The sequence below is a fragment of the Myodes glareolus genome, chromosome 3 (genome assembly GCF_982192425.1).
Source record: "Myodes glareolus chromosome 3, mMyoGla1.1, whole genome shotgun sequence".
In the NCBI taxonomy this organism is placed as follows: Eukaryota; Metazoa; Chordata; class Mammalia; order Rodentia; family Cricetidae; genus Myodes; species Myodes glareolus.
In genome coordinates this window covers 37,715,728-37,742,342 of record NC_142028.1, presented here as the reverse complement: position 1 = coordinate 37,742,342, position 26,615 = coordinate 37,715,728, and the positions used below count along the sequence as shown (strand labels likewise).

General features: G+C 44.6%; 2 protein-coding genes across 5 annotated transcripts in view; one reads left to right on the top strand and one right to left on the bottom strand.

The window, feature by feature from the left end:
* Positions 1–4,610: 4,610 nt before the first annotated feature.
* Positions 4,611–21,065, bottom strand: Emc3 (ER membrane protein complex subunit 3). Its single transcript, XM_048438626.3, has 8 exons — positions 20,758–21,065; positions 12,272–12,329; positions 11,844–11,937; positions 10,087–10,191; positions 9,567–9,648; positions 7,411–7,490; positions 6,663–6,745; positions 4,611–5,776 (listed from the first exon to the last, which is right to left on the bottom strand). The coding sequence occupies exons 1-8, from the start codon at positions 20,910–20,912 to the stop codon at positions 5,648–5,650; spliced, it is 786 nt and encodes a 261-aa protein (XP_048294583.1). The 5' UTR covers positions 20,913–21,065; the 3' UTR covers positions 4,611–5,647.
* A 20-nt stretch (positions 21,066–21,085) lies between these two features.
* The window catches only part of Fancd2 (FA complementation group D2), an 84,452-nt gene continuing 78,922 nt past the window's right edge, over positions 21,086–26,615 (top strand). For 3 of the 4 annotated variants that reach the window (XM_048438619.3, XM_087904428.1, XM_048438616.3), the window contains exons 1-2: positions 21,086–21,177; positions 23,335–23,431. In XM_048438619.3, the coding sequence (XP_048294576.3) occupies positions 23,368–23,431 (64 nt within the window). In that variant the 5' untranslated portion in view covers positions 21,086–21,177; positions 23,335–23,367. Of the gene's footprint in view, positions 21,178–21,728; positions 22,060–23,334; positions 23,432–26,615 lie in introns of those variants that run through there. The other variant, XM_048438617.3, reaches the window with a different exon arrangement.

Below are 26,615 nucleotides of genomic sequence, written 5' to 3'. Positions count from 1 at the left end.
GAGCTAGTTCCAGGATAGGCTCCAAAGCTACAGAGAAACCCTGTCTCAAAAAAACAAAACAAAACAAAACAAAACAAAAAACCAACAAAAACCAAAAAAAAAAAAAAGTTTGGGGTGATTGGGAGATACACGTGAGACTAGCAAAATATTGATAATTATCAAAGCACAACAGATACATGGGAATTTATTAGTCCAACTCTTATTGTCTCAGATTACATTAAAGATGAAAATGATTTAAAAGGAGGAAAAAAGGGGGGGTAGGCAGGACTGGCTCAGCCATCATTTTGACAAAATGCCTAAGGAAATCAACTTAAAACAGAGGGAAGTTTTATTTGGGTTCTCAGTTTTGGAGGTTTTGCTCTGTGGTTGGTTGTCTCTGGTTTCTGGACCTGTTGGGAGGCAGGAAGGGCTGAGGAAGAGTTGTAATGATCTGTTCTGTCCCTTTAAGAGAGAAGCCACGCCCCCTCCTCCATCTGCCAAGGCTTGTGTGTGTGTGTGTGTGTGTGTGTGTGTGTGTGTGTGTCCCCCACCACAGCCATCTGTCTGCCTGGATCCAGTGCCTTCCGAGACCTGCGGTGTGGTGCAGGGGACTGGCTGCTCTTGGGACCCCCTGCCCCGCTTGGGGACCTGTGGCATGGTCTCATGGCGCGTTGCCCACTGCCACCACTCGGGAACCTGCAGCATTTTACTTCTACCGTTAGAAGAGCAGCTCAGAGAACAGCTGCCAGGAAGCAGAGAGGCAGCATGGGGGTCTTGACTGAAAGGCAGGCGGCTTGAGCAGGCTGAAGACAAAATGACTGACTGGGGATACAGTGGTGGCGGCGGAGCATGTGCTGAGCATGTGTGAGGCCTTACGTTCAGTTCACAAACTGCATGTGTGTGCAGAGGTGGACATGCACACATGCATGGAATGAGACCCTGGAACACTTTATTTAGTATTTATCAATTTGACACAAACCTAGACATACCAGAGAACAGGAAATTTCAAACTGCCTCCATCACACTGGTCTGTGGGAAGTTTCTAGAATGCTGGTTGGTATGGGAGGGCCCAGCCCACTGTGGGTAGTGCTGCCTCTGGGAAGGTGGGCCTGGGTTGTATGAGCCAGCAAGCCAGCGGGAGCAAGCCAGGAAGCAGCACTCCTCCACGGTCTCTGTTTCAGTTCCTGCCTTAGTTTTCCTCTATGATCTACCCTGTAAACCAAATAATCCCTTCCTTCCTTGTATTAGCCAGGGTTCTCTTGTGAAACATTTATTTTATATATAGAATGAATATCTATATAACACATAATGGATAAATGATATATAAGAAACACATACATATAACATATTATTATATACCACAGAAAATCCAAGAATCAGTAGTTGTTCAGTGCAGGTCTTCAGCATCCTGAAGTAGGCTCTAATGCCAGTGAAGGAATGGACCTGCCAGCCAGTGAGAGCAGTAGTGATGTAGGCTGCCACCAAAGGGTGTGGCCCAAGATTAAAGGTGGATCTTTTCTCCTTAAAAGATCTGCCTTTAAGGTGTGTCTTCTCACTTCAAAGATCCAGATTAGAAGTGTGTCTGCCCAGTTGTTCTGGAAAACTTGTTTGTAGATCAGTCTGGCCTTGAACTCACAGAGATCCACCTACCTCTGCCTCCTGAGTGCTGGGATTAAAGGTATGTGCCACCCACTGCCCAGCCTGAAATGATTCATTGAAAAAAATCTCTCACATATGTACCCAGATGCTTGGGTTTTAGTCAATTCCAGATGTAGACAAGTTGACAACCAAGAATAGTCACCACACTCCCCAAGCTGCTTTTGATCAATGTATTATTCCTGTAACAGAGATCAAGGCCAGCCAGGCAGCACAGTGGCACAGCCTTTAATCCCAGCACTCAGGAGGAAGAAGCAGGCAGAGCTCTGAGTTCAAGGTCAACCTGGTCTACAGAGTGGGTGCTTGGACAGGCTCCAAAGCTACAGAGAAACCCTGTTTTGAAAAACTAACAAAATACAGAGACCAAGGCCAATCCTCATCCTTGGAAGAGGGTGCAGGGTTTTGAGGCTTGCTGATCTTCCTGTACTGACCCTTGGAAGCAGAGGAGCTGAGAAGCTGGAGGGAGCAGGGAGGCAGGGCTAGGTGGAACCCCTCAGGGACAAAGCATAGAATTGAGGGATATCCTGGCTTTCCTCTGAGGCATCTCTGCAGGTAGGAGTCATAAGAGTCTCTCTGACATTCTTTATCTGGAATACCTAAAAGGTCCTCTCATGGTTACAATCATGGGAGACCTTGATGCCAAATGCTGTGGAGGCTTGTGGTCCTTTCTCCTTTTGTCCTGTAGTTTTTTTTGTTTGTTTGTTTGTTTTGTTGAAACAGGGTTTCTCTGTGTGGACCTGACTGCCCTAGAACTCACTCTGTAGATCAAGCTGGTTTAATTCAGAAATCCACTTGTCTCTGCCACCAGATTGAACCCAGGACCCTCCTGCATGCTAGGCAAGCACTTTACAAACCAAGCTACATCTGTAGACCTAAGTTACCTAAGTGTGTCATAGTCAAGCCTGTGTGCTGTGTGTAACCCGTTTTGGAGACCATCTCTGCTGCAAGAAGCTATTATTCTTCCTGAATGGGATAAAGCCACATACATCCTAGCCAAGTCCACAGGGTCCCCTCGCTCCTGTCACATCCAGCTTTAGAATATTTTATCACTCTGTAGCTTAGATCTGGAGTTTCCCCAAAGATCCATGTGTGGAAGGCTTGGTCCCCAGTTTGTGCCACTACTGTGAGGTGATGTAACTTTTAAGATGGACGTCGAGGAAGAAAGCTAGGTCAGTGGGGCATGCCCTTCACAGCATCAAGAGCCCTATCCTGGCCTGGCGGCGGTGATGCATGCCTTTAATCCCAGCACTTGGGAGGCAGAGGCAGACAGACTTCTGTGAGTTCGAAGTCATCCTGGTCTATAAGAGCTAGCTCCAGGACAGGCACCAAAGCTACAGAGAACCTTGTCTTGGGGTGGCAGGGGAAGCCCTATCCTGCATGCTCTGCTTCCTGGCAGCTGTTCTCTGAGCAGTTCTTCCTCAGCTTTTCCTGACTCCCAACAGGCCCAGAAACCAGACACAACCAACCACAGAGCGAAACCTCCAAATCTGAGAGTCCAAATAAAATTCTTCTGTTTAAGTTGATTTCCTTAGGCATTTACCACAGTGATGATAAGGGATGTAACACATTACCCTGTGAAGAACACTGGACCTTTTAGGAGTCATTTCCCATCCTCCTTTCCCCAAGTCCTGGCAACCACTACTCTACCTTTATCGGCTAATTCTGGAGAATGCATTAAAGCATGGAAAGGGCTGGTGTTGAGTGTGGTGGTACACATCTTTAATTCTAGCACTCATGAGTGATGGATCCCTGTGAATCCAAGGCTAGATTGGATTACACAGTGAGTTCCAAGGATGCCAGGGCTATACAATAAGGTCCCCCAAACAAGACAAAACCAACCAACTAACCAACCAACCAACCAACCAACCAAACAACCAACCAACCAAACAAACAAACAAAACAAAAACAAAACTAAAAAAGGAAAAGAAAAAAATTTTGAAGGGCTGAACACGTAGTTCAGTGGTCCTGGGTTCTATCCTCAGCACACACAGAAGGGGAGAGACACTGATTTATTGAGACTGGACTCTGTTTCAGAGATCAGCTGTGCTGTAGTGCCAGAACTTTGTTCCTTTTCTTGCTTAGCATTTCTATGAATAGACCATATTTTAGTTAGGAACTGGCCATGAACCCCATGCTGCCCCTTCTACTCCCGCCCAACATCCACCACAGCGGTTACTCACCTCACTCCTACCCCAGCAGCAACTCCTGTCTGCCAATCCCTCAACACCGCTGTCAAGATTGCTTCTGAGATGGCTCACAAGTCACCCTGCCTTTTGGCCTTCAGATTCACAGAGATTCTGTGACCTCAAAAATATCTTTATTGGGTCTGCAGAGATGGTTCAGTGGGTTAAGAGCACTGGCTGTTCTTGTGGAGGACCTGGGTTTGATTTCTAGCACCCCTGTGGTGGCTCACAACTGGCTGTAACTCCAATTCGAGGGGATCCATCGCCCTCTTCTGGCTTCTGCAGACACTGCACCCATGTGGTACAGGGACCTAGAAGCAGGCCAAACACTCACACAGATAAAAAGAAAATAAGCAGGGCTGGAGAGATGGCTCAGAGGTTAAGAGCATCGCCTGTTCTTCCAAAGGTCCTGAGTTCAATTCCCAGCAACCACATGGTGGCTCACAACCATCTGTAATGAGGTCTGGTGCCCTCTTCCAGCCAGCAGTCATACACAGACAGAATATTGTATACATAATAAATAAATATTTAAAAAAAAAGAAAAGAAGCAGATTTCTCTCAAAGAGCTCTCTCTCTCTCTCTCTCTCTCTCTCTCTCTCTCTCTCTCTCTCTCGTGTGTTGGGGATAATGTATACTAATTGACATACTACGACTGAACTATAACCATAGACCTTCCTTATGAGTTCTTAGAGGGTAAAGGTTAACATCTCTTTTACCTTGAGTCCCTCCTGCCCTGTTCTAAGATAGGCACTTCTGTTGGCAGAAAGCTCTCAGAACCCACAGAGGCAACACTTTCACAGGCAAAGAGAAATCAGGGTTGTTTAATTAGAGTCAAGAGTCGCTTGTTCTTGGCTACAGCACTTCACATGCAATCACATCACCTCTTGGTACAGAAATGGCACCCTGTCACTTCCCTGGACAGAGGACTCCTGGGCACCTTGATCTCCCTATCCACCAGAAGCTGCCCTCTTGCCCTGACAGTGGTAAGTTCTCTCCTGCCCAGAGGAACTGGGAAATGAGGTCACTCGTTCAAATGAGTAGCCACTTACAGTACAGCACCATTGACTGGCCAATGGAGTTGATATTTTCTCAAGTTCCAATCAAGAACTTGTATTATGTAACCCGTCTCTGATGAGCCCAAAGGCACTTGAGAGTCTGGCTGTGCCTCAGGGTCACCTGTTTTCACTGGACTAAAGAGAAAGAGATATGAAAAGTTTTCCAAGTCTGCCTTAGCCCTGGGAATCCAGTCTAGAGAGAGTTCATTTCAGTAAGGCTGGGACGCCCAGCTCTCTGCATCATTCTGTAGGCTCAAGTGAATAGGACAGGGAGCTCTATGCTGCTCAGCCAAAGTTTCTAACTTTTGGTAGAGAGAAAATGTATATTACTCGTGTAAAGAAAGTTAAACAATATGAACAAGAAATTAAGGTAAAATGCAGGGTGTTTGGATCCTAAGAAAACAGGAGTTTACTGTGGCTGGAAGTCAGGTTGACTGAACATAGTCACTGGCTATAACTGACAATTCTCCTTACAAACATGGAGTTTTTGCTAAGTTTTGAGATATTCTCAGCAGCTTGTGATAGTCCCCTTTCTCTGACACCCCTACTAGAGTCACTTGGAGAACGTTACAAACTCTTAAGATAGCAGTCACCCGGAACTCCTTTTCCTCTAGTTTCCAACATAAAGGGGAACCCAGCTCAGACAAGAACGAGCCTCGCTATGCACCCGCCAGCCCCTGCACCCTCCTTTTTATTCTCAGAGGCTCCAGCTCCACGGAAGTTACAAGGTTAAGCGCTACTCCAAGTTTCCAACACAGCGGACCCCGCCTGCGGTTAGAAGATAGATGTCTGCAGTTCCTTTTTGAACATTCCTTCAAAGTGGAGGTCTCTGGCCATGAGCTCTTCTTCCACATCATCGAGTGCCCACTGGTGATCTGTTAGTTCCAAAGCTTCCCACTCTGTCTGCACAGAAGAGAACACAGGGCTGGGAGGTGACCTTGCCACTGAGCTGACAGCTGGGGACAGCATGGCTTGACCACTGCTCTTACCAGCGGCTGGGCAAGGCTAGTTGTGTGTGTGAACTCCCTGGATCTTGTGAGGCAGGAGCCCAGCCACCTCCCAGCTGGATGAGCTTTCATAAAACAATTTGTTTTTTTTTCAGAGACAGGGTTTCTCTGTGTAGCCCTGGATATCTTAGAACTCACTTTGTAGACCAAGTGGCCTCTAAATCAGAGATTCTCCTGCCTCTACTGGGATTAAATTCAAGGGCTACCATGGCAGGCTTATTTTTACCTTTTATCATAAAAAATGTAAGATCTTATTGTATAAAAATGATACCAAGGGGGCTGGAGGGAAGGCTCTGCAGTGAAGAAGCACTGACTGCTCTTGCAGAGGACCTGGGTTCAGTTCCCTATACCCACATGGCAGCTCCCAACTATAACTCATGCCTATAATTCAAATGCTAGGGTATGCGATGCCTCTTTTGACCTCTACAGGTTCCTGCATGCACGTGGTGGACATACATACATAATCTTAAGCACACAAACATGCATATAAAATTTAAAAAATATTTTCAAAACTAAACAAGAGTATACTGCAATTAGAATAATGTGAATATGGTTTCTCTTCCTCTCACCTGTCACGAGGTGGATAACATATCCAGTGTGGACACACTGGACAAAGTGATTTATGTTCTGGATAGGGCGGGGCAGAACATGCTCCATCATACTGCTCATTTTGGATTGATTTGAAAGTGGGCCACAGACCAGAGAATGTGCAGCTGTGGCTAAGGGAGAACTGGTGTAAGACTGTGATGTCCCCGCAGCTCTGCAAAGGGAGCACCGCATACCTTGAAAGCTTTGTTGGTGTCTGCAGGCATGGCCATGGCTGCTCCTGTCATCTGCTCCTGCATCATTCGTGACTGGTCAGCAGCTGCAGCATAAGACAAGTCCAGTGAGGACCAAGGCTCCCAGACACCCAGGACCCTTGTGGAAGAATGAACGAGACACAGTACTAAAGCTGCTTGGTGGTGGGTGTGAGAACTGGACAACTGACCGGCCCTCTCACACCTGCTATGGGATTCTGGGAAAGTGCACGGAAGTGGGGGTGACTGCAGCTAGAACAGAGACACAACTAAAGGGTGCTCTAAACTTTATTTTAAATGTCAACATGACATAGACACCAATTACTGAGCAATGTTGTATGTCCAGGTATTTCATTGTTTTATCTTTTATCTGCTCTCAGTCCCACAGGGCAACTACTAAGACCTTACTTTATAGAAAAGCAAACAGTGGATAGAGTATCTGAGGTCCTCACCACTGAACAAGAGACAAGCTTAGCACCGGAGAGGAATCTGCTCAATAAAAGAGCTGAACCAGCCAGGCCCTTCTTCTGGCTTTGGGTTCACAGGTGTCAGACTCTGAGCAACCAAGTACACTCAGTGACTCCTGGGAGAAATGCCCGTGTTCAGGCTGAGCTTTCCTCAGAACCTCACAGGATGAAGCACCGTGTGGAGAAATGCTAACCAACAGCAGGACACACATGGCTGCTGCACCTCCACAGGAAGCAGCTGCTCACTAGCCCACTATGCCTCTTACCATTATCTTGGCCCAGGATCAGAGAGTAAATGCTCCGGAGCCCAAAGACATTGAGGAAGTACCAGGATGCAGAACTCACCCTAGCAAAGCAAGGGGGAGAGTGGGACGGTTATTAGGGAGATGAACAGAGCTCACACCGGCACCACCCATAGCTGCTCATGGTATGTGAAAAACCAGACAAGTTCTAGACAGCCAATGCTCAACCAAAGAACAATCGACACAGTGACACAGGAAGGCCGTCCCCTGACACAGTGCAGGTGACACTGAAGGAGGAAGACCATTCCGAACCACATCCTCCAGGGAAGTCAAAGGTTCCCCACTTAGCAGAGAGGATCAGGGGTGATTTTTGGAAAGCATTTGCAGTGCTAAGGATAATGGCTACCAGGAACACAGTCCAATTTTGGAATTTCATCATTTAGCCCTTCTCCTAGGTTTCCCACCCAACTTGGGAACCCATAAATGTGCTTACATACAATGGAAACCAAAGGGTGAATGAGAAATGATGCCCATATGGGAAGACTGACATGTCACTGGGTAGGTTCTAGCTACGGCATTACACCTCAGGTGAGCACATGCTCTGCCCCGCCATGCAGATGATCTGTCTGCAGCAGCAGTGCATGTGCTACTGCAGCAAACACTGCAGCTGCACTGCCCATGCTGCCTCACTCCCTGTTCATCCAAGAATGTGGTATACATATCTGTCCAAATGCTGAGAAAAGATAACTAAGCTTTTCTCCAACCCATGACATTACGCTTAGCCCAATGAGCCTGGCAGGGAAAAGTTTAATGGTGTCACATGGCTTGTGGGTAGCTATTCTTCTCCCACCAAGCAGAGTAAGGCCAAAACGCTCCTATATCTGCTATGCCCTGAGCTCACACACCAGAGATGGATGTGCTCAAACCAGAGAAGTCAAAATTGCTACCAGACCCTCCTCCTTTTCTTGACTGAATTTGTTTCAGGCCAATCCTTGAGAGGTCACAGACAGAAGAGTCTGGAAGGAGCACAGGAGTCGTTGTTACTGTACTGCGGGTACCAGACCAGTGTTCCAAGATGGTTTTAGATTCTGGCTTGGTATTATTCATGGAGTGGAAACAGGTGCTGAGTACTGGCTATGGAGAGGGTGTGTGTGGTCCTATGTCCATTCTTTCACAGACCCCCCAGGGTTGCTGTGAGGATAAGGTAACATATGGAGAACACCTAGCCTGGTGATTGGATTTCAGGAAAATGATAGTATAAACATTTCTATAATTTGGATCTAGAATGTACTTTTAAAAAGTCTGTGTGTTAGCCAGATATGGTGGCACATGCCTTTAATCCTGGCACTAGGAACATAGCAGAGACAGTAGAATTGCTGTGAGTTTGAGACCAGCCTCATGAGTTCCAAGACAGCCAGGACGATGTAGACAGACCCTGTCTCACAAAAAGCAAAACAAGCACACACAGAGACAAGCTCATGTATTAAAAGCTTGGGCTCCAGTCTGTGGTACTAATGGAAGGTGGGGAGCCTTTAGGAGATGGAGGCCTCGTGGGCAATTTTAGGTCACTGGGAGCTTGCTCCTAGAAGGGGACTGTAGGAGTCTGGACTCTTTATCTCTCTTTTTGTGTTTTGATAATAAAGTGAGACTTAAGCTTCACTCCATGACACTGCCATCTCTATCCCATCACAGATCCAAAGTCATGAGACTAGAGGGACATGAACTGAGCCTCCAAAACCGTGAGCCAAGATCCACCTCTCCTCTTCAGAAGCCGACCCTCTAAGCATTAGTCACAGGAACAGAGGGCTGACTAGTCCATACTTGCATTCTCATACGCTTCAGGGAGCTGCGAAAAAGCTTTGTGTGGCCAGACTACTCAACCTTTCTATTTTTAGAGAGTGTGGGAGGAAGTCAATACCTTCACTCCTGAGTTCCTAAGATCTAAGAAGAGAGGTTGATAAACATCTCTTTTGGCAAGACTCCTGCAAAACTGTTTCAGTCTATCAGTGGCATTTTAAACAGAGCTTTCATTAAAAAAAAATAAATAAAAATAAAATAACAATAAAAATAAAAGTAAAGAAAGAAAAATCAAAATCTCTCAAACTGAAACAATTTCATTCTAATGAAACGAAAACTTGAACTCTGGGGTCTTGGCTGTGGTCCATCGCCAGCAGGCTTACCAGGACGCATCTAGTGTGAGCAGCTCTATTCCTTGCTGGAGCATGGGCTTGAAGCGAAGTGTCAATGGAAACGGGACCTTAGCTGCAGCAAAAAGAAAATAACCAGGTTTTTATTTCAAGAAAGTTCCTAGGCACCCGAGCCAGCCAGAGTGTGAACACACACTTTCTTTCCCCGAGGAGGTGGGAACTCAGTGCCATCCAGCTTCTGGAAAATGACTTCCACAAGAAAACAGGTGGCAGCCTCTGAGAACAGAACAGCCAAAAATGTCACTCTGCTCTCATCTTCCTAAGGGATTGCAGTTTCTAGACTGTGGAGGAAGCAGGTGCTCAGGATGAACCAGGACCTAACATTTGGAAGAAGCGTGCACTGAAGCCTAGGTGAGAAACATGCACGACTAAAGCAAAAGCCCCAAGTTACAAAGCGTCCACACTGGTGACTTTCATGAGAAGAGGCACTGCCCATGCTGTGACATTAGGTTCTCAGTGGCACTGGGAAAGGGTCTCCAGACCTGAAACTTACTTGTGACAAAGCCTGAAAAGGTCATGTTGATCCAGCCGCCGATAAGAATCATCGGGAGGACATTCGTTACATTCCCCTTCATCATGTCTGTGAGCATGGTGGGATCTGAGAAAAAAGCAGAGAGGATACAGCTCACTTTGTTGGTGAAGGCTTCCCAAATTTAAGCCAGACAGTCGCTTTGGTTTTGTTTTTAAACAATAGGGTCTTATTAAGTAGAACAGCCTGGCCTTGAACTCACAGATATCTGCCTATCTCTGCTTTCTGACTGCTGGGATGAAAGGCCTGTGCCGCCCCACCGGGACAGCCATCAGGTTTACTGTAGAAGTTCAAACAATCTAAGAGTGTAAGATGTAGACAGTTCCTCTCCACCCACTCTCTGGATCCTTTGAGTTCTCTGTTGCATATTTTCTGCTTTTCCATTTGCCTTCCAAAATTTAATAATTTTATGAACAAAGGGTGAAGATGTAGCTCAGGGGCACAGCACTGTCTACCATGCTGGAGGCTATAGAAAGAAAAAAATAATTTTTGATAAAATTTCCACATTGTCATGGTACCAGTATCTCAATATATATGTGTGTATATGTGTGGGTGTTTGCCACCATATATATTTGTGCATTCATGGCCTCTTAAAGAGGCCAGAAGAAGGCATCAGATTCCTTGGAACTGGAGTAACAGACAGTTGTGAGCTGCCACATGGAGCTGGGAACTGAACCCAGGTCCTCTGCAAGGGCAGTCAGTACTTTTAAGTGCTGAGTTATCTCTCCAGCCCCAGACCTCTCCAATTTTGACCTTTTCTGTCAGGAAATGCTGCTGCTGCCTTATAATAGATCAATCTGCTTATTTATGTGTTTCTGAGGAGTAATTCTTCTTAGAAGAAAATTTGGATCAAATTAAGAGGTATTAGGGCTGGAGTGCAGCTCAGTACTCGGATGCTAGTGTAGCATGCCCAAGGCCCTGGGCCCCATACCCAGAGACAGACTGCCAGGAGTGGGTGACGGGGATGAGGGGTGTGAGACTGTCCATCAACAAGACCCCATTATTGGGTATTCTTATCAACGGCAACAGGACCTAGCTTGTTTTGACCTTGACAATCACAGCTTTAGACACTCTTATTTTTGTCAGTTTAACAGACTAAAAAAGATATCTTGATAGGTTAGTGAGGTAATTATCTTTACATATGTATGCTGGCCATCTGATGCTCTAAAGTGTCTGTACGGATCAAAAGAGCTGGCTATCTCACCTAGAAGAATGAGACTGAAAAGACAAGAATGTCAACGCAAAAGGGCAGACTGCTTTGGTTCACTTTACATGTAGTTTTCACAAAATAGGGATGGCATAAGTCAGGTCAGGACCGTAGGTTGGTGTGGGCAATCAAGAACAACTGTTCTTGGGAAGGAAGGAGTTCACCATTCAGGCAGAAGATGCAGGGTACCATCTGCCAGCAATAGATCTAGGCACTGGTAGGAAGAGAGACCAGAGATAATGGCCCTGACCCCCCCAACATCAGCGGAGACACTAGGATTCAGGGATTTATTGGAAAAAAGAGGGCTCCTCTTGCAAACACCTGTATATTAGGGGCTGGGATGCAGCTCAGTGGGAGAGTATTCACCTAGCATGTAAGAAGTCTTGGCTTCCATCCCAGACACTGAAAGAACCTCAAAAAACCATCATACCCCAACTGGATGTTCTGAAGGCCTTTCCATCACTATCTCCTATGACTCAATGCTCAAATAAGCACCCACGTCCAATAAACATACCTGTCATAGGAGAAGGTGGCACAACCTTCCTCTTAGTTTTTTTGAAAAATCCATCCTCTGGGTTGTTGAAGTAATACTTTCGTGTCAAGAAAGACTAGTAGAAAAAAGAAAATCTTCTTAAATATGAGAATTGTGACACAGTTAATTGTCAAATTATCCCCCAGGGGACCGACTAAAGGCCCTGGAATACACTTCTACACTCTGAGCTGTCAGTCTCCTTGGCAGCCAATCTGACACTTTAGCTGAGTCACCCTTAAAAACAATTTCCTAAGAAGGGTGAGGGCACAGTGACAGCAAACACGACCAGGCTGCAGCTAAATAACTGGGTGGCCCCCTCCAGTTTTCTCGAGTCCTCTTCTAAAGCGTCTAGGTTTCTACTGCCCTCAGAGGTGAATGGCGGAGCTTTCTCAGAAAAGATAAGTGAATACCTGTTTGGGGATGTATTTTCCATTTTCCCTGAGGACTCTGCTTCGAATTAGAACTTGACTGAAAAACACAAGACAAAGAGATGTTAAAACGTGAAACGCCAGAAGAAATGAGAGGGCGGAGTAGAAGACCCACTTAAGCCTAAGAGAGGACCTGTTTTGGCAATAGTTGGGTGTGGAAACTTTCCAAAACGCCGAAAAATCAATGGACCATCTTCAACTCACCACTCAGCTTCTCACAAAAGGACTCTTCCAGAGGGACTGTGTCCTGAACAAATAAAGGTTTCTGCGGAAGGCAATCTGGGACATTGCACTTGGCCTTTCTGGATTCGACATGAGTCACAAAGGAACTTTCCTTGCAAGGAAAGAGTAGATGGATAGTGCTCCAAAGATTTGGAGGCAGGAGGCGAGAGAAAGGTGAGGGCAAAAGGACCCAGAGAAATGAGGACAGGCCTCGGCTCAAGAAGGCTTGTTACCTGACACACCCGGGACTCAGATAACTTCCTTCAAACTCTTCAGCAGTTACTGAATTCATTATTGATGGTCTTTAGGGCAAATAATATGCAACAGAAGTAAAACTACTGCCTTTCCCCCAGATTTTCAAGAGTTCTTTAATGTGGAGGGGAGCCCTTAAGTCAATGGAAATTCTTGGAAAGTAAGAAAACTAAAAGTGTAGGCAGAAATGCATACATGAAAACCATTATCAGCTTTCTGGTTCCTGTTCGGCACAAGCCACATGCTCCAAGCAGTCAGAGCCAGTGGGGTCGGCTTGCCACCTTCGACAGGCCCAGCTGTTGTGTGTGCTGGGCATGCTCTGCTGCCAGCTCCACTTGCCAGTTTTACTACATCATGCCTCAGCTCCTTCCTTGAGCTCATCTTCCACGCAAATCTTTCCAAGGTGTCACCTAGTGGAACTCCAGCTGCTTTCCCTCCTCTTGGATCCATGGCAGTCCACAGTTGTCTGCCTTACACATAGGCCTACAGCAGAGATGTGTGATATATTCTGTCCTCTGGGAGCTGGCTACAGATGCTCCAAGTATGGACCATGTGCCAATGCTATTCTGTGAGAAGCTAAGTCCAGACACACAGTAGGAACTGGAAAACTTGGGGCTGGTTAAGAACTCTGACTGCTCTTCCAGAGCACCTGAGTTGAAGGCCCAGCAGCCACACGGCAGCTTACAACTATCTCTAACTCCAGTTCCACAGATGCAATGTTCTTTACGGATTCCTTGGGCAGTGCATGCACACGGTACACAGACAAACATGTAGGTAAAACACCCATACACATAAATTAATAATAAAAATGTTTTAAAAAAAAGAATTTGGAGACTTTTATAATCTCTTGTTCGTATTCAGATACTGGCTCTGTTATTTTTATGCAGTCTCACTATGTAGCCCTGGCTGGCCTCACAGAAACCTGCCTGCTCTGTCTTCCGAATACTGGGAGTAAAGGTGAGTGCCACCATTTTTGGCCTTCTGTGACTTAAAAACTATGATTTTAGGCAAGTCATATTAATTTCCTAAACTGTCACTTACATTCTGTACAAGCACAGATTTAGACTTTTACTGAACACATATTTCTTAAACTTGTAAGTGCCAGACACCATGTTAGTACCATAAACAAATATGAAAATGCAAACTTCAGCCGGGTGGTGGCAGCTCATGCCTTTAACCCCAGCACTCAGGAGACACAGGCAGGTAGATCTCTGTGAGTTTGAAGCCAGCCTGGTCTACAAGAGCTAGTTCCAGGACCGGCTCCAAAACCTTGTCTCGGAAAAAACCAAACCAAAACAAAACCCACCAAACTTCCCATGATGTTTAAGGTCTACTGGGGAAAAAAAGAAGTTCAACTAATAAACTCAGTGTGATAGCAGATCCCTATAATCCCAGCCAAGTGGAGACAGGGGCATCCTTCACTGCATAGCATGTTTGAGGACAGTCTGAGCTACATGAGATGTTGCCTAAAAAAAGAAAATACCAGCCAGGTGGTGGTGGCGTGTGCCTTTAATCCCAGCACTGGGAGGCAGAGGCAGGTGGATCTCTGTGTGTTCAAGGCCAGCCTGGTCTACAAGAGCTAGTCCCAGGACAGCCTTCAAAACTGCAGAGAAACCCTGCTTCGAAAAACAAAAAGAAAACTCCAACTATAGGAGCGAATGTGAAAGTGAACTGCCATATCCTAAGGAGACTGGTGGCATTATGGGAGTGTATGACAGAGAGAGCGATGCAAGAGGAAACTGCTGAGGATGTAGGGTTAGGCAGGAATCTTTTACTATTTCATTTTATGTATATGTATGTTTTGCCCGAATATATGTGTGTGTACCACTGTGTGCCTGGTGCTCCTGGAGGCTAGAAGAGGGCGCTGGATCCCCTCAACTGGATGAACCTATGGGTGTAGTGCATGTTGAGCCACCATATGGGTGCTGGGTATCGATTCCTGGTCCTCTACAAGAACAAGTGCTCTTAACCACTGAGCTATCTTTCCAGTCCTATGGGTAGAAATCTTAAGGATGAATGGGAGTTGCTTAGCTAAAGCACAGAGGAATGTCAGGTATGAGCCCTATAACAAAATCAATAGGTCACACACAAGAAGAAATGAGCAAGAGGTGGCAAGACTCAGACTGGGGTCTAGAGAGATGGCTCAGTGGTTAAGAGCCCTTTCTGCTCTTGCCAGCATCCATTTGTAGCTAGTTCCAGTTCTGACCTCCTCTTTTAAATTCTGAGGGCACTAGGCACAGGTGATACACATTGCATACATGCAGGCAAAACACTCATACACATTAAAAACAAGCAAACCAGACTATTCAAGGCAGTAAGAGACCTACTATATAAGGTCATGACCTTATAAGAAGTAAAACACTGAAGGGATTTAAGTTGAGTCTGTCATTTGTCATCTGACTGGATTTATTTTGAACATTTATTTACTGTGTGTGTGTGTGTGCGCGCGCACGCCAACCATCTCAGGAGTGTGGTGGTCAGGAGTCAGTCCTCTTTTCCCACCATGTAAGTACTAGGGATCAAACATCAGGCCAGGATTGACAGCAAATGCCTTTACCTGCTGGGCCTGAGCATCTTGCTGGCCCTATCATCTCATTTCAAGTGATTCCTGCTGGACCTGGAACATTTTAGGTGGTGGGTTGGTGGTATTTATTATTCTCCCTTTGTCTGTTTTATCACTTGGACTGAAGTTCTATGAGAGCAGAGGCTTGACCTCCACAGAGTGTGGGGACATAGCACTGGCCACCTGCAGAAGCTTCTTCACTGTGTGGTAAACCAGAACCCCAGCTAAGCTTTTGTACTGAAACTGCTTAGGAACTCTGCAGAGTTGAGGCTGAGGATGGTGATCAAGGCAAGGTTCGCTTGCTCAAGCTCTGAAGCTGAGCTCCATTGCTACATTCCCCATAGTGCAAAAATTCTGCAAGAAAACACTAGTTTTGCATTTTCACTTCCATAAATGTTTTTAAAGGAAAACATACATACATCTGTTTGGGAGGGGGTGATCATCACGGGGCACATTTGGAGGTCAGAGCAGAAGTTGGTTCTCTCATTTCACCATGTAGGTTCTAGGGACTGAACTCAGCGTGTCCGGCTTGGTGGCAAGCACCTACCGGCTGGGCTATCATACTGCTACAACTTTAGTTTGCAGTTAGTGGATTGCAAAGGTAAACACCCAATCCCCAAGGATCTGTTTTCATTCGCTTTTCTCTCTAAAGAATCAATATGTTCTTTGAGTTTGAGAACCATTTTTTTTTACATACATTATGTCTCCAGATAAAGACTAATGCACTCTATCCATGTAGATTTCATTTTTGGTTTAATACATTTCACAAAAAAACATAGTTAATATTCTTTTTAGGCAAGGTCTCACTTTATAGTTCTGCTTGGCTTGGAACTCACTATATAGACCTGTCTAGCTTCAAACTTAAGAGATCCACCTGCCTCTGTCTTCCAAGTGCTGGGAGTAAAGACATGCACTACCACACCTGACCCATAGCTAAATTTTGCCCCCAAAAGTTTAATTATTTAAGTTATTAAGTGTCCCATTTTGTGATTATTTAGGCTAATATCAATTCACACTGTATTTAGAGAAATGTTTTACAATAAAGAACATCTTTTAAAAATAATTTTATTTTTGTGTATATCTGTGTGAATGAATGCTCTGTGTGTGTGTGTGTGTGTGTATGTGTGTGTGTGTGTGTGTGTGTGTGTGTTTACAAGTTCCTCAATAGTGGGAGTCAGATTCTTTGGAGCTGAGGTTATTGGCAGTTATGAGCTGCCTGACACAGATGCTGGGAACTGAACTCAGGTCCTCAGAAAGAGCAGTAAGTTCTTTTAATGTCTCTAGCCCCATGTACAATTTTTGGTGGGGCAGTTGTACCATGTCAGAGTAGGAATGATCCAAACACCTCACTTAAGAGATGGAATAATGACAACTACAGATGTGTCCTAAAGCAGTGATTCTCACAGGGACAGTATACTCTAGAGGCCTTATGGAAATCTGGGCAACTATCTTTTGAGATAGTGCTTCATATACCCTAGGTCTGCCTTGAAGTCTTAATTATCTTGCCTCATCCTCTCAAGCACTGGAATTATAGGTATGTACCACTATACCTGGATATTTTGAGGCAGACGGTTGATCTGGACAACATTTTACTCTACAGCCCAGGCTGGCCTCAAACTCATAGTGATCATCTCACCTCAGTATCCCCCTCTAAGATTCTAGGAGCGAGTCACCCTTTTGGCATATGTGGAATTTTCTGGTTGTCAAAATGACAGTGTGGAGGAGGAACGGCACATGACTGTCATTTCTCGTTGATTCAGAGATGTCATGATATCATCAATGGTGGGAACAGTTATGTAACAAAGAACTGCCCTATGTCTTTCACTACTTCTGCATCCCTCATCGAACTCCTGTTCTAGTTATCTAAGGCACAAACCCAATTCCAGTGTGGAAGGAGCACAGGCTTTTTATTTACTAAGTTTACAGAGAGGAAAACACCCAGTAAACAGGGAAAAATCGAACTTGCTTCTGTGCAGACTTCTCTGTCAAGGAGTATAACACTCACAGTTAGCATTGGCTCTGGGACATATATCTGCTTTAGCTTACACCTGACCTGCCTAGTTGTGGTTTTACAGTTAGACAGGAGCGTGCATATGACATCTTGTAGGACAGCTATGCACAAATATGCACTTATGAAATACAAAGCATCTTACCACTCTTTTATTTCAACTGATAATTACAAGGGTATTATGCAGCTTTAAAAAAGTTCTCGAAAGCCAAGCGGTGGCGATGCACGCCTTTAATCCCAGCACTCAGGAGGCAAAGCGGGCAGATCTTTGTGAGTTTGAAGCCAGGACAAACTCCAGAGCTATACAGAGAAACACTGTTTCAAACAAACAAAGAAACAAAAACCAAAGCTCTTAAAAAACAAATAAACAAAAGTTTTCATATATGCATTGCAGCAAGTGTGAACTTTATCTGGGAAACAGAAAAAGAGCTGTGGGTCTGATGCCCTTCAGAACCATCACTGTAAAACTACAAGGTGAAGCAGGGTGAAAACTGCAGCGTACAATTATGATCAATTTGGGTTAGTGTCAATACAATATTCTAACCCTAAGAACTCTAAAAAAGCCGTTTAATTTCTCTGGTTTTTTTTTTTAACCGTAACTTTCTTTAACTGTAAAAGAGGGTTTAGGATAACATGTTTTATTGTGAGGATAAATGAGAATTAATCAATAGGAATCAGAAAATCCTTAATGAAGCCAGGCAGTGGTGGCACACATCTTTAATCCCAGCACTTGGGAGGCAGAGGCAGGAGAATTTCTGTGATGAGGCCAGCCTGGTCTACAAGAGCAAGTTCCAGAACAGCTCCAAAAGTACACTGAGAAACCTTGCCTTGAAAAACCAAAAGAAAATGCTGAATCAGGGTGGAAAAAGTGTTTTAGTGGTTAGTGTACTTGCTGTTGTTTTTTTTTAATATATAATTAGTTTATTTTTATATTTTATGTGCATTGGTGTTTGGCATGCATGTGTGACTGTGAGACAATGTTAATTTCCCTGGAACTAGAGTTACAGACAGCTGTGAGTCACCAGGAGGTGCTGGGAATTGAACCTAGGACCTCTTGAAGAGCAACCAGTGCTCTTAACCACTGAGCCATCTTTCCAGCCTACACATGCTGTCCTTGCAGAGGATTGTGGTTCAGTTCCTAGCCCCCACATGGTAACTATCTAACTCCAGCTCCAGTGGATTCATCATCCTCTGGCTTCCCACAGGCACCCCACACACACACATACATGTAAGCAAACGCTCACAGAACAAAATAAAAAGTTTTTTTCTTTTTTTGTTTTTTTTGAGACAGAGTCTCTTTATCATGCAGCTCTGATTATCCTTGAACTCACCATGCAGACCAGGCTGTCTTATAACTACCAAAGATCTACCTGCCTCTGCCTCCTGAGTGCTGGGACTAAAGGTGTGTGCCACCATGCTCAGCAAAAAATAGATATTTTTAAAAGAAATACAATTTAAATGTCTGAGCTTTCCTCATTTTCCATCTTTTTTTATATTTATTTATTTATCATGTATACAATATTCTGTCTGTGTGTATGCCTGCAGGCCAGAATAGGGCACCAGACCTCATTACAGATGGTTGTGAGCCACCATGTAGTTGCTGGGAATTGAACTCAGGACCTCTGGAAGAGCAGGCAATGCTCTTAACCACTGAGCCATCTCTCCAGCCCCTCATTTTCCATCTTTCATAGTTTTCAAGTCTGTATAAGGCTAACTTCCTAAGGTTAGCTTCAAGGAGAGGGTGTCTCTAGTCAGTTTCAAAACTGAAGTCATACAAAAATAATCACAGTGGCTACTACTGGAGAATGGGAAGAGCCTAGGCTTGGGCACTACAATATTTGTCTTAAAGTCCTGACTGTCATCATATATCACTAAAGTCTCAATTTCCACAAAAAGAGATGCAACATTGAGTTGCTTTAGGTTTTAAATAAATTAATAAATGTAAGTGTTTACCACTGCACCTGCTGTAGACTGTTTCATAAAGCTGGCTGATTATTATCATTATTCTCAGCAGAAGTAGGAAAGACAACTGAAAATGGCAAAGCTGTATATTTTGGGGGACAGGTTCTCATGTAGTTCAGGCTGACCACCAGACCTCACGCAGCCTGAGCTTCTTCTGATCTTCCCACTCCAGCTTTGACTCCTGGGATTATAAGGTTTGCACTGACACATCTGCCTTATGCAGGGTGGGGAATCTAAACCTGGGCTTCATGTACAGCATGCAATTGCTCTACCAACTGAATCACATTACCATCTCATGCTTAAGAAGTGGTTTTTTGGTTTTGTTTCGCTTTTTTTTTTTTTTAAAGACAGGGTTTCTCTGTGTAACAGCCCTGGCTGTCCTAGAACTCTCTTTGTAGTCCAGGCTGGCCTCAAACTCACAGAGATCTGCCTGCCTCTGCCTCCAAGTGGTGGGATTAAAGCATGCACCACCACCGCCCAGCCACTTAAGAAGTGTTTTTAATTTAAGACAATCTTAAAGCACCAGCAAATAGAAATCCTAACAGCTCTGGCTATTCTGGAACTTGCTCTATAGACCAGGCTGGTCTCGAACCCAGAGATCTGCCTGCCTCTGCCTCCCGAGTGTTGGGATTAAAGGTGTGCACCACCACAGCATGGCTGAAAGTAACTTTTAAATACAATAAAACAGAAGGGATTTTTTTTTCTCATCACTGTTCTCTGCAGAAACGTCTGAACCTGACAACTCTTTGTTAAAGTAAGCGATTCCTAGGCAATCTGGGCATGTTAAGATAGTCTTTCTTCAGAGAGTCTTTGAAAATGATTAGAATAAGTGACTGAAAACTGTTACTTGTTTTAATGTAGAGCGGCATGTATCTGTACTACCTGAGGTTATGTGTCAAAGTTCTGTCTCCATAGAAAAACAGTGTAAGAACGCATGTGAGAAAAGAGGCTGCCTCCACAACAGGAGGTGAAACGATCATTACAATTCCTTACATCTTTCTGTGGCAGTCTTTCGAGGCACTTCATTTCTTAGCATCTAAACAGACCATTACAGTTTTTGGGAATGATTACAAAAATCGCTCGGCTAGATGTTTGCAGGACTAACGGTAATAATGCATCTGGCTTTCAGTAGGCACTCTTAACAAAGGAATGGAGCAGAAAACCTGACTGATGGTTGGCCATTAGCTTAGCAATATTAACGACATTTACTTGAACACTTAGTACGTTCCAGGCCCTGTGCTAAAGGCTATCATCAAATTCAAGCCACATGACTGCTCTACCTGCTAGGTAGGTACTATTATTAACCCCACTTTACAGACAAAAGCGAAACAGAGATAACCGCCAAGGTCAACCTACTAGTAAGGGGCACGAGGTAAACTCGGGGAAAGTAATAATATCCGTTATTTTCTTGACGAAGGTCACTCAGGAGTGAGGGCGGCAGGACAGGAGGAGGGTACTGACCTGTCAGACACTTGTTCTTGGGTGAGCTTCTTGTCGCTCTGCAGCAGGATTGATACGTAGTGGCGGATCATGCCCACGAAGAAAGTGATGATAACGATGGGCAGGACCACCCAGAGGCGGATGTTGGAGTCGAGCAGAAGCTCGGGCCCCGCCATCTTCGCTGAGAGCTGGCTCTGGGTTGGGAGGAGTTGGGTTTCTCCCAGACTCCGGCTCCGGGCCTTCACTCGTCGCTTCGACTGATTAGTATGGAATCTGGGACAACCTCGCTATCTCGACCAACTGTTTCCAGCTGGGCCGCCGGACCGCCAACTTCCGGCGCGGAAGCTTGACGTCACGCCCCGGCGCGGTTTCGATGGCGTCGGAACGGCGTTCCGTCAGGCGGGAAAGTCGAAGCTAAGGGAGGCGACTAGCGGTCTGCAGGTAAGTGGCGTCGCGTCCATGCAGGCTACTGTTCAGATCCAGGCCTAGCGCGGCCTGACTCTAGGACCCCGCGGTTCAGCCTCGGCCTCTTCATCCGCTTGACACAGGATAACCCCTTAGGTACTACCTTGCGTGGGTCACATGACCAAGTGAGCAAGGCTCTTTTCCCCCCCCCCCCCCAATCCTGTAAAAGGAATAAGATAAAGGCCTTTTAAGCCTTCTCGGAAGCTGGATAATGCCATTTCGAAGATAAACGGCTCTGATTTGCTCTAGTGTTTCCACCTGAACAATGGCTGTTAGGGGTTACATGTCGTAGGTAACGCACAGTAAGAAATTTTAACTTTTCGTGTTACACATTTTGGCTAAGGCTTATTTAATGTGTATGTCTGTTTTGTCCTCGTGTATTTATGTGCACCACAGGCATACAGGAACCTGAGGGGGTGCAGATCTCCTGGAACTGGAATTACAACAGGAAGTTATGAGCCACTTATATGGCTGGGAACTGAACCTGAGTCCTCTGAAAGAGCTTTCTCTCCAGCCCTGGAACATTAACTCAGTAGAAAGCGCTGTCATAATTAAGAGTTAAGAACTGATGGTAGCACAGATGCTGGTTGGGCGGGAGGCCCATGCCTGTAGTCATAGCTTTCCCTGGGTGGAGGCAGGAGGACCAGTTGGTCATCAACATTGGCTCTATGGGTTCCCGACCATACAGGGCCACACAAGATGCTCACCGTTGAAAAGAACTAAAACAAAGAGCACAGATTCTAGGCGACATGAGGCCTTGTCTTAGAACTGAAAGTAAATTCATGAATGAATGAAACAAGGAGTGCAGATTCTGGAGCCAGACTCCCAGAGTCTGAATCCCGGCCCTTCCCCAAGTAGGTGAGTACCTGGCTGAAGTCAGCATGTGAGAAGTAAGCGGGTTATAATTGAAGTACTTAAGACAGGGTTTTTGTTTTGTTTTTGAGACAGGGTCTCACTGTATATCTGAAGCTGGCCTAGAATGTACCTGGTCACTGTTAAGTTGGGAGCGTAGGCCCCGAAATATTCCTAACAGTCACTATGGAGACCAGCCAGTCCAACCTACATGGTGAGGCCCTGTCTTAAAAATAAATAGGTGCCAGAGAAATAGCTCAGTGATTAAGAACACTTGTTGCTCCGCAAAAAACGCGGGCTTGTTTCCTAGCACTCAAAGAGTGGCTCACAACCGCCTGTAACTTCATTTCCAGGGGATCTGATGTGCTCATGGTCCACGTATACAGTACAAATATTCATACACACGAAGTTTAAATATTTTCAAAGTAAAAAATGAAAATTACTGTCTTTGGCAGGAGAGTTCTTGCCTAGTATAGACAAGGCTATTGTTTTGAGGGAAAACAAAACAAGTGTTCAGGGAAATTGTCCCTGCTTTTGCTCCTCACTCCACCTACTGCTAGATTAACTGGCCTCATGCGCCCTCGCAGTACCTCGTTTGCAGGGCTATTGTCTGTGTAACATTGCAGTGAGACAGATGTAGTTAAATACCTTAAAGACCTTGTTATGCTGTAAGCTTCCCGAGAGCAGGGATGATGTCTGACTTGTCTGCAAGTTTGACACAGTACAGAAGTAATCAATTAGAGAGCAGGTGGATGGGGCTAGGTTGTGTCTTGCGTCTCAGTTGAAGAGCTATGGCTTCTTTAGCAACAGAGAAGCAGTCTGGAGAGCAACTTCGTCAGTTTTAACGAGTCTTTTTCGTTCTGCCACGTGTTTCATGGCTATTACCTCTCCACCTGTACATCCTACTTTTTCTTTGTCTCCTGGTGCCTCTCCCTTCTTCCCAGAGTCCTCTCTATCCCGCAAAGTCCCGCCTATACCTCCTGCCTACCTATTGGCCATTCAGCTCTCTATTACACCAATCACAGCAATACGTCTTCACACAGTGTATAAATATCCCACAACAACCAATATGTCTTGATGAGATATTCATTGGTCAGCTGTAGAGCTAAAATGTGCTCAGCATTTAGATTTAGATAGTATTAATGTGAAGACTCAAACCTTCTGCTTATGGATAGAACTGTTTTCAAAAGACTTCTTGTCTCTGTTAGTTCTTCTGGTGTTTGGGGTAAGCATTGTATCACTGAGCTAAATACCCAACCCCTGGATTTTTTTTTCCCTTAGGAAGTAATATAAGTATAGAAGACATTGGTAAAAATGGTTTCCAAAAGAAGACGGTCAGACTCTGAGGATAAAGAAAACATAACAGAAGATGCCTCCAGTAAGTATCTAACCTTTCACTGTTACATTTGTATCACAGATATGTGAGATAGAAAAAGATGCAAAAATCTTGCTTTTCAAGTGCTGACATCCATCAAGGATTAGTGGAGAGAATACAGAGATTCTAGGAGATTAAGGATTGAGTTTCTGCCTCAAATGACACTTAGGAGTTTTGGACCACTACTGACCCTCACTCTTTACCTTCATAAAAATAAGTATTATATATACTGGGTAGGTGATTGAGTGATTGAGAGCACTTACTGCTCTTGCAGGGGATCTGGGTTTATTTCCCAGCACCCACATGGCACCCTAAAACTGTCCTTAACTTCTGTTCAAGGGGATTCAATGCCCTGTGACCTCAGAGGACATTCATACCATACATTCATGTGGTATATCTAGGTTCAGGTAGACAAACACATTAAATAAAAATAAATGTGGTGGTGGTGCACACCTTTAATCCCAGCACAAGGGAGGCAGAGGCAGGCAGGTCTCTGAGTTCGAGACCAGCCTACAAAGTTAGTTCCAGAACAGCCAGTGCTGCTACACAGTGAAACCCTGTCTCGAAAAATCAAAAATAAATGAGTGAATGAATAATTCTATCTATCTTTATAAAAAGTTATTACAGAAACATTACCTAGATCTTAGATCACAAAGAAGAGAAATCTTCACCCTTTAGAAAAGCAACTGGGCCGGGCATTGTGAGACATGCCTTTAATCCCAGCGTTTAGGAGGCAGAAGCAGAAGGATTGCTGTGAGATTGAAGCCGGCCTGGTCTATATAGTGAGCTCCAAATCTTAATTGTCTTCTTTTACCCCTAAGAATGTTGTGCTATAATAGTAATATATAAAGAAAAGTCATAGCCAGGCAGTGGTGGCTCATGGCTTTAATTCAAGTACTCAGGAGACAGAGGCAGGCAGACCTATGTGAGTTCAAAGCCTACCTGGTTTATGGAGTAAGTTCTAGGACAGCTATAATTGTTAAACAGAGAAACCCTTTGAAAAAAGAAAAAGAAAAAAAAAGACAAAGGAAGGGAGAAAGAAAGAAGAAAAAAAGTAAAGTCATATCAAAGCAAGCAAGTCACTAGCAAAGAAATAGTGCGTACTTTGACCAAATGACAGTTGAGTTGACAAAGATCCTAAGAAGAGTTCTAGAAAGGAAGCTGAGGAATGGCTCAGTTAGTGAAGTGCTTGGCAAGCATGAGGACTCAGGTGTGATCCCCAGAACCCCTGTAAAAGTGCTGGGTGCCATTTTTTGCATTTGTAATCCTAGTGTTGAGGTGGTGGAGTCAGAAAGCTTACTGAGGCCTAAAATACTCAGCCCCAGTGAAAGACTGTTTCTGAAATCAAGGTGAGGGAAAGGCATTTGTGCAGGCCAGGCAACCTTGAGTTCAGGTAGGAAAGGTTTTACTCCAAAAAACCTTTGTCCTCTGACCTCACCCTCATGCCATAGCATGTGTGGACACATGTTTTCAGAAATATACACATATCTAGATGAGTACAAACTTTTAAAAATCAAATTAGGTACCTCCTGAGGAACACTTGATGTTGACCTCTGGTCTAGATACACACACACACACACACACACACACACACACACACACACTGTACATATAAAACTAGTTCTAAATTGCATTTTGCATTTGTTTGGGAGCCTTGTTGGTTGGTTTTGTTTTTCAGATAGGGTCTCATATAGGTCATGTTGACCTCAAAACTCACTTCCTGAGTGCTGGGATTACAGACGTGCACCACCACACCTGACTTCTACTGTCCTGTCAGCTAGCCTCCTTCTCTATCCTGTTGAACAACATTCCGAATCACTCAAACTCAAGGTTGAGACCCCTTTTCCTGCTTCAGCACCACGAACTGAACCTCGACCCTCAACATGCTAGGAAGTGTACCATAGAGCTACTGTCCTAGCTCTCTCTTTGCTTCGTATTTCTGCCACTAAATTTTTTACTCTGACCTTGAACTCAATTTTGTAGCTCAAACACTTCTCGAACTTTATCCTTTTGTCTTGGCCTTCTGAGGAGCTACGATTACAGGCCTACCCCAGAGACCAAGCAGGAAAAGCTTGAGTTAGAAAAAGAAACTCTAAATTTCTACAAGTCTCTTAGCAAAGGGATTGAAGAATATAAAAAACTGGTAAAAAATTTGAAACTGAAAAAAAAGAATTTAGAAAATGGGTAAACAAAACAGGCATGATGGCATGTGCTTAAATCCCAGGACACAGGAAGCAGAGGCAGGGGGATCTCTGTGAGTTCCAGGACAGCATGCTCTGTGTAATGAGTTTCAGATTAGCCAGGATTGCGTAGTGTAACGTTATCTTAAAACGAAAGCAAGCTGGTTGCATGTCTTTAATCCCAGTACTCGGGAGGCAGGTCAAGAGGATCTCTGAGTTCGAGGCCAGCCTGGTCTACAAAAGCTGGTTCCAGGACAGGCTCCAAAGCTATAGAGAAACCCTGTCTCAAAAAAAAAAACAAAAAAACAAAACAAAAGTAAAACTCCCAGAAAATGGGTGAATATAAAGGTCATCCTTTGAAAATACTATTTCTATCAGAAAAACAGCTTTTGATGTATGCTGAGGGGCTGGAGATACGGGTCAGTTGGCAGAGTGCTTGCCTGACACACTGGGTTCAATCCACAGTACTAGGAAAAGGGAGAGAAAAGTTTATGAGGAGGAACTTGGGTTTTGTGCTCTTGGTGAGTAATAAGAAAACCGAATTTCTCATTCTGATTTTGACTACATAGAGAAAGAGTCAGAAGTACATCATAAAGGACAAAAGTAGCTGCAGTTTTTGGATTAAAGTCCCTGTTTTGTTGTTTATTATGTGGTGAGAGCCTTAAGATAAAGCCAACCTGAACTTTGTACTGAATGGTGTGGTGAGAAGAGCCTGGCCTATTCTGTCTGACTTTGTGGACAGATCATCAGTTCTGAGATTTGGCATGAATTAAGATTATTACCAGAAGAGTTTGTCAAAAGCTTCAGACTGTAGGGACCATTCTTGGAATTTTGGAGCACAGTCCGGATTGTGCATTGTAATAAACTATTCAGCGACTGCAGTGGGTGCTTGAGAGACAGGCTCTCCTTTAGATTTCAGGTGGAAAATGTTTATTTATTTGTTTATTTGTGTGTGTGTGTGTGTGTGTGTGTGTGTGTGTGTGTGTGTGTGTGTGTGTGTGTGAGGG

What these genes read in the sequence shown, in the direction of transcription:
- Emc3 (XM_048438626.3), bottom strand. Translation starts at nt 20,912, where the DNA reads ATGGCGGGGCCCGAGCTTCTGCTCGACTCCAACATCCGCCTCTGGGTG. An exon ending in GATCCTGGGCCAAGATAATG is followed by an intron (nt 6,746 to 7,410) that starts GTAAGAGGCATA and finishes CTTATGCTGCAG; the next exon opens with CTGCTGACCAGTCACGAATG. An exon ending in ACACCAACAAAGCTTTCAAG is followed by an intron (nt 5,777 to 6,662) that starts GTATGCGGTGCT and finishes TCTTCTGTGCAG; the next exon opens with ACAGAGTGGGAAGCTTTGGA.